Source organism: Montipora capricornis, chromosome 10 (assembly GCF_036669925.1).
Source record: "Montipora capricornis isolate CH-2021 chromosome 10, ASM3666992v2, whole genome shotgun sequence".
NCBI classification, from domain to species: Eukaryota; Metazoa; Cnidaria; class Anthozoa; order Scleractinia; family Acroporidae; genus Montipora; species Montipora capricornis.
In genome coordinates this window covers 69,759,155-69,769,813 of record NC_090892.1, presented here as the reverse complement: position 1 = coordinate 69,769,813, position 10,659 = coordinate 69,759,155, and the positions used below count along the sequence as shown (strand labels likewise).

Sequence of the window (10,659 nt, the reverse complement as noted above, 5' to 3'; positions counted from 1 at the left end):
CACGTTCATGTTGTAATTGTTAAAGAATTTGTACAACTCTCGTCTTCGCCATTACCATTATTTCCATCACCACCATGTAAAAAATATATATTATGTGCTATAAAATGACCATTAGTCTAGGGCCCAGTTGTTCAAAAGCCTGAAAGCCTATTAACGCTAATCCCAGATTAAAACTTAGCCAAAGAGTTTATTTCTCTACTACTAAATGCTGTTCAACGCTGATATTCGGGAAAGTTTTACATTAGAAGAATTCAATCTTGAAAAACAAATACAAGCAGAAGAAACTTTCACCAAAAAGTTGAAAAAATGGAAGGTCAGCTACTGAATGGCTACAGGTGTTGGACGGTTAGTGAATAGAATACCTGAAAGCTTTTAACTGTTCGAGGAAGCCTTTAATTATATTGTTCTTGCTACTCAAACATAAAATCCACATCTTCTTGCCACCATGTAAGCAGAAGAAACTTTCACCAAAAAGTTGAAAAAATGAAGCAAGTTTACGCTAATCCTGGATTAAGTTAATCGGCTTTCGAACAACCGAGCCCAGAAGGCGTGACAGAATGTGTCACACTCAGATAGCAGTAACGCACTTCAAATGACAACCGTATAGTCAGTGGCTCACAGCAGCATAAACCTACTTCCATGTGTTTAAACTGTGTTAATTGGTACTGGTTGAAGAGAACAATTCTGAGGTTACGTATTACTGTAGGTTACTGATCCAAAGTCTAAAAACAAAAGCAAATTTAAGGTGCAATGGGCCCGTGGGGAAAATTGGAAACTACAATCCTGGGCAAAAGTGTTGGGAAGGTAACGTCACTTTTGAGATAACCCCCCTCACCATAATCAATGTTGGGTTTTGCACCAAACAAAATGGTGACTTTTCTTCCAACATTGAGCATGCTCTTTCCCAAATAGTACAGCCAATAGTTAAAAAAATCTAATTAGGTGTGAAGTGAAGTGATGCGTGCAACCTTCCCAACAACTTTTGACCAGAATTGTAGTTGCTAGCCAACCGGCGAAGGGACAACTGAACCAGTTTGCCATTCTTCCCCACGGGCGCATAACGTCTCAAACATCTACAGTTGAATTTGAAAACACATTGTAGGCGCATGACTTTGTAGATCCCGCAAACCAGCGGTACACATTGCCCTTACGGGACCTAGAATAACGGCCCAGCTCCTCAGGAATAAACCATATTCGTATTCTCAGTATTGGACTGGAACTCGCTTGCAATGGAGGCTAATGAGGGGGAATATATTAAAAAGTATTTGCATTCGAAAACTTTCTCCCACATTAGCCTCCATTGAAGTGTATGGTGTCTTCTAGTGGCTCGATAGACAGGGCATCCAACCGGTGAGACAGAGGTCGTAGGTTCAAATCCTGTCTCTGACTCTGATTTTTACTCGGATTACCTAAAAGGTATCCGAGTTATAATCTCGGTGGACTTTGTTGGGTGCAGCAAAACTGGACAATAGAATTACGAGGCGGTGATTTCATTGGCTAAAAAGCAATACATTTCACCTCACTCTATAGCGAAACTACTATTTCCATGCAACGACGACAAATGTCATGTGTCGTTGGGGAGGATTTCTGCGAGTGTGAGGCTTCAAACAGTCTCAATTCTTACATAATTCGATGAGAATCCTGATTTATAACATGCTGTGGAGCAACCAAAGCGATGGTTGCTGTGTTAGGGCTTCAGTGTGAAACATTAAAAGTCATTCGCCGATTAAGAAACTCAAGCCCATGATGTTCTGAGTGAATGGCAAATGACGCAAATACAGTAGCAATTTTTGAAATGTTATGAAATTAATAGGATATTTACTCTAATCTTGCCTTTTGCTAACCTGATGAAATCGTCAGTACAGAACTCCCAGCAGCGGTATGTTAGAAATGCCCGAATTTTCAGTTTCATTTAGCTGTTCTTTGTACGAGCATGCATCATCCGCGGATGTCCATTTTGTTTTTCTTTTGTTTGTTTGTTATTTATTTGTTTGAGCAAGTTGAAGTTTTGGCAGCTATTCAGCCGATGTGGATCTGCTATACTAACCCACCCATATACATTGTATTCACAGAGGACAGCCACAACACCGGGAACTTCATCCCCTACTCTTCTCAAATAGTGTGTGGGTTCTTTAAAGTGCCTATAAACCCGAATTTTTTTTTTTTTGCTTCGAGAAATCTTTGTATCGCTCTGAGCAAAATGGCGCAAAAAAATTTTTGTTTTTGGTTAAAACAGGAATTTTTTACGAATTTTCAAATTGGCGGAGACGCGAGATTCGAAAACCCATTACCGAGCTGGTGAGCTTGCCGAAAGGGAATGGGTCGAGTGTAATTCGTGACGTAAAACCCGGACTGTGAGTTTCGCAAGTTGTGACTTCCATCAGAGGTGAAGCCATGCTTGAGAAATGGGAGTGAGATCGCTACAACTTACCAGTCCCGGACTTCTTCTGCACCATTTAGGCGCTTTTGGAGTGTCTTCTGTCGGGCCTCTTCCTCCTTTCTTTCTTGTTCGTACAACTCTAGCCACTCTTCGTCCGCTAGGGGATCGTCAGCATATGCTTCGTGCGTGTCTTCCTCATCGCTGGCCGCAAAGCTCGAGTTTGGCGAACCTTCAACTTCCAGCTCGTAATCTTCCATTTCTGAAACTTCCGTATCTGAACCGGAGGACAGAATGAAGTCGTTCGAAGCCATTTCTTGATTAATACGTACGCTGGTTACAAACGTCAGCCGAACAGAAATTGTTTTCACCGGCACGCAGGGAAAACCACAAAACTACGCGTCTCCTCTGTTGATTTGCCTGATGCTAATGTCCGGGAATTAAGACCTTTTACCCGGTCGCAGGCAGAGAAAACCGCACTTTAAAAATTCGTAAAAAATTCCGGTTTTAACCAAAAACAAAAATTTTTGCGCCATTTTGCTCAGAGCGATACAAAGATTTCTCGAAGCAAAAAAAAAATTTTCGGGTTTATAGGCACTTTAACGTCCCACAGGGAATTAATGAACATGGAAGATATTTGTGAGACCGGGCCTACGGTTTATAGTCCTTATCCGAGAAGATCTGCCCATTTGCGGATGTAATTACAAGGGCAGCACTTTCTCCTCAGAACTCACGACCTCCCACATAGCATCCCGGTGCTCAACCAAGTGAACCACCGGTGCGCGGTTAGTTCCACGGTCTTGATGTTAGCTACGTAGAAGGAGGTCACCGACCGCATCAGTATTCATAACACTGTTGATATTTCGAAACTTTGCTGCTGGATACCGGTGTAACTGGTAAGAGGAGGGCTAAATTTCACTTACAAGAATGGTTTTTCACAAGCCAGTTTTCTCTCTCGCTACGCTCTTGTTTCACTCTCCCTTTCCACTGGTTTTACTTTGATGTCGCGTTGCATCTGGTAGGTTCGCATTATTTCCGATCCGACAACCTGTACCAAATCAAACTACTTCTATAGCTACAATAGGTCACCCATTTGATTTATTTCTAAATACTAAGCGATGTTCACCGATACGTTATCCGTTATGAATGAGCCATGCAGACTTCAATTCGCAGCAGAAATATTTACTTTTTTTCTTCTGTACTTAGCAAATTTGAATATCTACAGAAAGCATCGCTTTTGACTGTTCAACCCAGGCCTTCTAGTTTGCCTCTAAGACTTGTAATGTATCACCCTACTTTAAAGCAACTTGGTATTCCGAGTAAACGCTTTAAAGAGCGTCTTGTTCAGTTCTCCTTTCGCCCGTTGCCAAGCAACAGGTTTCCCATATATAAAAGCAGATTGGTAGAGCTCCTCTCAAGAGGGTGGCACCATCTGCAACAGGTGCTATTGCACCTGTGTCTTAAAAGACTGGGCCTTATTGTCCCTATAATCATGCCTATAGCGTTTTCTGGTAGTTGGTTCCAGAGTGGGACTGCAGCGTCTTCTAAACTCCTTCCGATTGATTGGGTACAACCAAAAAAGCAGTGCTTCTTTGCCAAAAGGAAAACTCCGCCTTTTCGTAACACGCTTACCGGCGGTAACCATCGATGTATCAACTCCTCTGTTTGGGAGCGAGGAAAATGTATTTTCTGACGGTTGAGTGACCTGGGAGCGAATTAGTCAGAGATTAATATTCTGAAGCTCGGGTGTTTTTAGCTTTTTGCGTGCGGGCGATATTTGCCGTTCTGTATCTCAGTGTGTAGTTGCGTTCGACGAAGCAGAACGCATTCCATTGGCGTCAGTCCCGGAGCAGTGAGCAGGTATCGATCGTGATGCAATACGCTTTAAGCGTTTGGATGCCATCTTGTTCTGGCACAAATAACCTCGATCTCATGTACAAGTGTTACTGCTCGCCCAAGGGAAGTCAAATCCAGTGGAACGGGCTTAATACTTGGATGGGTGACCTTCCGGCAACTGACTTCCCGCAAAAGTGAACATGCATTATAACAAATGTATTCCACAATTGTTTTTATAAAATTATTAGCAACAAGATAACTGTCAAAATACTTATAGCGTCACATCTTCATTACTGAACAAATACTAGAAAAGGGTACGAAACGATTCTCCCCAAAATATACAACTACTTTCGTTTGACTCGTCGAGAACATAACAGGAATCGAACGCAACTCACTAATCCTTGATTACTGCAATTTTAAAGGCCGGTACACACGAGGGAGCTTGCTCCTGAAACACGCTCCCGACACACTCCCGGGTAAAGTACCCCAACCAGTACACACGAAGGACACTACGAGGGAGCTGAATGATGAATGATGGAGCATGGGAACTTTTGTGGATGAAAAAAAAAAAGCCAATTTGATTGGCCAACTGGAGACACGTCATGTCACGGCAAGCAAATTTCAGTTCACACGAGGGAGCTTGCTCCGTAAACAGACTCGTGCAACAGATTTGCCCCTGGAGCTTGCTCCCTCACATCAAACCAGTTTGATATGAGGGAGCAAAACTCGGGAGCAAAAGTTTTGTTGCGCAACATATTTTTTCGTTAGAAATCGTTGGTGCAGACGAGGGAGCTTTGCTCCGGGAGCGTGTTGCTGGGGCATGCTGCTGGAGCACGCTCCCTCGTGTGTACCGACCTTTATACTATTCTAGCGCGTGTATGCATCAGTTGACTGACTGCACGTTCCTAAAATAACTATTTTACTTTTAATCCTCGTGTTAGTGGAGACGGAATAATATTTCTGTCCACGCAAACCAGAGAGAGTCAAATCATGCCTAATTTTCAGCCTGGGTGGACTGTGGACTTAATCAGCTTTTAAAGGGACGTCGCGCAAAACTGCCCAAAGTCCACGCCGAAGTAGTTAGTGTGGTGTTTAATGGATTGCTTCAGATTTGTAATGACCAGGCCTCGGCTGCATGCTTTGTCTTCGTCAATTGGCTTGCCATGACATTCCTTGTGAGTGGAATACACACTTAACGCTGGCTCTGTGTAAAACACTTCTACGCCGTGATGGTAAGCCCCTTCCGGTGAACCAGGGGAAAAGGGTGGTAGGCGAGGGACGATGTCATCAAAATTAACAATCCTCCAACTGTTATGGACTAGTTGATCGTGTTGCATTGCATATTTGTAATCGCCAACTCTGGGCATTCCAAAAGTGTACATGATAATGTTTTGACGTGAAAGTATGTTCTCATAAGCAATCCATGCGCTGGCCAAAGACGCCATCGCACCGCCAAGGGAATGCCCAGTTACCCAGATTTGATAGGATGGATATGATGAAATAAGGGATTTCACTTTCGGCTCCATGTCCTTCCACAAAATTTCAAAAGATTTTTTCCAGTAGGTTTGAACTTTCCCCCCGAGAAAATCTTCCATACAAGAAAACACTGTCTCTAGCAGTTCGCTGATTAACTGATCCACACTTTGAGTACCCCGGAAAGCGATCACTATCGCTTGAACATTGTGCGAAATAGCAATGTAACTGGAGCATTTGCTTCCGACCAAGTCGCAAGTCCTTGTAACAACAGATTGAATTTGAAACTTGTCGGCTGGTAGTGACCTATCCAGGCATTCTTGTGGGGAAAATTGGGAATAAGTTACAGCTTCAAGGAGCATCATCTTGTGCGCTAATTCTGGTCGGTAATGGAACGTACCTTGACCATAATCATTACGGAACTTTTGCGGGATCCTTACTTGGGCCTTCCCTCCTTGAGTTTTCGAAAAGACAGATTTTGAAAGAAATAGTAGCGTGAGTGTCAGAAGGACAGCGAGGCGAAACATTGTGAATACTTCACACGGAAAATGTTATGAAACTTTAACTTTTGTGTTCGTTGATTTAGTTCATGCTCAAGTCCTGAAAGCAGTCACATTTTAACCTTATATAGTAATAATTCTTAAGACCGACACCTATTGTAGTTTCCTGTTAGACTTCAACCAGTATTCGTTTCATTTTCTTTGTAAGATATTGAATAACAATGAAAGAAGTCGTGAAACTGACTGAAACGTGTCGAAAATAAGAGGTCCTTAATAGATTTTCAGGACGGGAGTGCGGTACCTCAGTAAACTGAATGTAATAACCTCAACATTTGTTTTAAAAACGGGAAGTATTAGTTTTAGTCCATTCCAATTTGGTCAATCTCACACCGGTAAATTAAATCAATCAGTTTCACGAAAGTAATTTTCTTAAAAGCACTGGGTTTGAACCCTCAAATGGGATGGATCCTTTATATATTCTTGATTTAAGTTGCCACAAGGGTGAAAATCCTTTATTTGCATTAACTAGCACAAAAAGGTCGCTATTGACATTTTAGAGGCAGACTGATGACACTAACACAAAGTTTTACTTTCAAGCTGTTTTTGGCACACAATCTACAGAGTAAAGCATTTAAGGGGCTATGTCACGCAAAATGCCCAAAAAGTAGAATGAAACATTGTAATAACCACTTAAAACTGTTGAACAAGAAATACCGCAAAAGGAAAGAAGCATGGATGGGCGCAAATGGAAAAGAATGCAACAAATAGCACTTTGGTAATCTTGAATAAAATCAGCCCGTCGATTTTCAAGTTCATGGCAAATCGCCTGGATATAAAGGCCGTTTTTTTGCTCAGAATCATCTTGTTCAGTTGTGATGTAAAGATAATTTCATCATTAGAGGAATTTCGCATTACCATTTCCGAGTTTAAACTCGTGAATAACTGAAGATTTCCCTGAAACACATTTTAAAATAACGTGACATAGCCCCTGAAATAAACTTAGAAATACAAGTCATTTACATAAAGCGAATCTCACTATACATGAATTGAAGTTCTTTGTAAGGTACTTTATTTACAATGAGCGATAATTCATAACATGCTCGTTGATATACGTGTCCACAACTTTAAATGAGTCCATTAAAAAAAGAAAATGAGATACAGCCTTTGAGTGGACCAACACCAAATAACAAGTTAACTTGTTCCCACACCTTGTTCTGACAACAAGGTTAAATGGGCTTCATTTCAATGTTCCTCAGAATTGGGATTTCAACACCAACACTCGTTTTTAGTAAAATACTATTCCAAATGTTGTGCTTTCGCACAACACAAGGGCGAAATAGAATAAAACAAAGAATGTTGAAGACAAGCTCATTCTCCCCAAGTGCAAATTAACTTTGATTGCCTTCGAATGGGAAATCTGTATATGATATCAAGATCCAGGTAGAAGATAGTTTTTCTCATCGAACACAAAACCAATTAAAATACATAGGTTTCGTGGTGGATTGGCATTCACGCCAGTGATTAACAGAAACGGTCAAATCCTTAAGGTTTAAGATTTCCCAAGCGATGGCACCCAACAATTTTTTCACGTCTTCACCAATATATTCGGAACGGCGCATGCGCCACTTCACCGAATGACCCTTTGATATGGTGCTGCATGGTCACACCTCATTCCATATTATGCCAAGAAATTAATCTAACCTTCCACATAGTCGCATGTTTAGGGTCTTTCTGCAAGTACCGGAAAGCATTGTGTTTTTGGTCACTTGGGATTAGTCTTTACTTGGAGTTGTTTTGTTTTCTGTCTTAGTTTCTTTTGTTTTACGTCATTTCTGCTCCGGTACCTGCAGAAGCTGCCCATGTTTACGCTCTTTACCTCGTAGGTAAGGTAAGAAAGAGCATGTTCGCCCACAGGAAATGCGCAGGCCAGTACCACATCGCAAATGCACATCACAGCAGTTGCATCTCCTTTAGGAATTATGATTGACGTGGGCACATACTTCAAGTGATCTTACTCCCTCAGGGAGGCATATAAAGCAAAATGAAGAAATATGTATCTTTTTTAAGACTCACTATACTCGTACATGGTGAAGAGGGACGTAAAATACGAGTAACGTATATTCCCTACCAATAATAAATTATAACGTTTTAACTAACCCTTACAATTTTGATATACTTATACTTTCTCTACAGTTATTTGATTATATGATTCTGTACAGACACAGGGACCCAATATGAACGCAATTCCAGTTTGAGCTTCCAAAACTCTAACCGCTGGAGCGCTTCTGATATTGTTTGATTGCACTCTGCGATAAGACGGCCACGTTGGTGCCAAAACAATAGAAACTGTGGCTCAAAATTTGCTTGATAACAGAGTCAAATTCCCACCAACATGGCCGCTGTGACGTCACATGCAACTTTCTTTCATGACAGAATGGATTAGTTTCGAAATGTGCAACAACGAAAGTCGAGTTTCGAGGAAATAAATCGTGTTTTCTCACCAAAAAAAAATAAATAAATAAAAAGGAAACAAGAACAAAAAGAAAGAGTCTAAGTTCAGGGAAATAATTGATTTGTATTTTTTGTTACGCAAAAAGAAAACTTCCTGCCCTACTCTCTTGTTATGTTGTTCTTGCACACTTCGAAATCGGTCAATTGATTCCACATCTGCAGAAAAATTCAACTTCATACTTCACCGGATCAAATACATCTCCCCTTCGTGAAGTCATCTCAACATTAAATATTTGACCACGGTCAATTCACGACACCAAGATATACTGGTTAATCGTCATCCACGGTCCAAACGAAGCTTCCACGGCATCGGTCACGTTGGTCTCCCAAATTAAAGAAATTGCAATTCTGTTAATTTTTGATTTCGCTTGGACATACTGCGCTAGGGATTGTGCCGCATAGAAGCCGCAATTATACCCACACGGCCATATTGGTAGCATACTGGTTTTTTAAAAGAAAAGAATTATTAATTATTGTAAAAAAAAAGGTTTGATCCGTATAGCGATGTTTCTCGTGACTTCGCCCAATGTTATTAATATGCCAACCAGAACCTAATCGGCTGTTGAAACAATGATTTGGTTTTATCAACGGAGTTGATAATGTAAATTGGCCACCGTACAGAGATTCTCCGTTGATAAAACCAAATTTTTGTATACTACTTCACCACCGACGCAGCACCACAGTTTCTTTAGAAACTACCCCTTCATTCATTGTTGAAACAATGCCTTCATTTGTTCCGTAGTTGGCAAATTTGGATATAAAAAGATATGTGACGTCACTGTTTGTAAACAAGAAATATTGCTAAAAGATTCAAGTCGAGCAAAGCATCCGAAACAAAATACAGAATTGATACGCAGATTGCTTAACATACAATAGAGTATAACAAGGTTTCACGTAAAATCATTGGATTTTCTTTTACAGTACGGAAAGCACAGGGGACTTTATCGGACTTTTAGGATTGCAGACCAAGAAGAAAATGAAGCGCCGTTCACACGGGCAAATTTTCCTGCGGTTTGGGGTGCAATTTCCGCTGCGATTTTTACGGGGATTTCATGGCGACACAAAATCGCACGGGTGAAGAGCCGGCGATTTCAGAAATATGCGCTGCTGCGATAAATAAACAATAGAGCGTTTTCACTCACGTGACTAAAATAAATGCTAATTTGATGAAGCAAACGAAACTATTTGCATAAAAATAGAGTTCAATTGCCAGAGGATTAGTTTGGAACACCAACATGGCTGCCGTGACGTCATGTGGAACGCTCTATCGCGTCCGTTTGGCGCGAAAATATGCTCAAATATTTGTCCGCGGACATTGCCTGTTCCGAGAAGCGAACAGTTATGAAAAGCGAAGCTCGAGAAAAACTGTGAACTTTATTTCTTCTTCCGGACCAAAAACGAACCGTTCCCCCGTCGTGAAATTAATTTTAATAGCCAAAGTTTTGGGAAATCGGGGAATAGCATCGGATATTTCCCAGTTTTAGTTGGGGATTGTTTTTACAAACCACCGGAAAATAGCAACAGACATCGTATTGAAAGTAGCAGTGAAATCGCCAGCTGTTCACACGCGCGATCTCGCGTCGCCAGAGATCGCAGCAGAAAGCGCAGCAGAAATCGCACCCCAAATCACAGCAAAAAACACCCGTGTGAACGGGTCAGGAGTTCTGCCTTGATGTTGCCGTGGCATTAGCCTGTGCGGACATCAGTTTAGAAGCCATTAAAAGTGTTTATAACTTAAACACACTTCTCTGCTTCAATTATTCTCTCCTTGATTTATTTTTTTCGTAACCTTTTTTGCTGAAAACACTCTTCCATTTGCAATGAATGGAGTGGCCACAGTTTGATCCATGACCTAACAACGAAGGGGAATGGGTTCTACACTGGGGACCGCACAAACTACTTTGCATCGCTCTTCTCAAAGAACTAACTGTCCTTGTGCAAAGTAGTTTGCGGCGACAATCC

The 10,659-nt window shown here is 41.3% G+C and overlaps 2 protein-coding genes across 4 annotated transcripts in view; both read right to left on the bottom strand.

Annotated features, from left to right (window-relative positions):
• Window positions 1-3,545: 3,545 nt before the first annotated feature.
• Window positions 3,546-6,515, bottom strand: LOC138019642 (lipase ZK262.3-like). The gene has a single exon (XM_068866496.1). It carries the CDS (start codon window positions 6,211-6,213, stop codon window positions 5,248-5,250), a length of 966 nt encoding a protein of 321 aa, XP_068722597.1. The 5' UTR covers window positions 6,214-6,515; the 3' UTR covers window positions 3,546-5,247.
• A 151-nt stretch (window positions 6,516-6,666) lies between these two features.
• LOC138019641 (C-Maf-inducing protein-like) overlaps window positions 6,667-10,659 on the bottom strand; it is a 53,441-nt gene continuing 49,448 nt past the window's right edge. For all 3 annotated transcript variants that reach the window (XM_068866493.1, XM_068866494.1, XM_068866495.1), the window contains exon 23: window positions 6,667-10,659. This exon is cut by the window's right edge and continues 897 nt beyond it. The gene's annotated coding sequence lies outside the window, so the exon portion shown is untranslated.

Excerpts from the sequence above, each read along its gene's own strand:
- LOC138019642 (XM_068866496.1), bottom strand. The coding sequence starts at position 6,213 with ATGTTTCGCCTCGCTGTCCTTCTGACACTCACGCTACTATTTCTTTCA.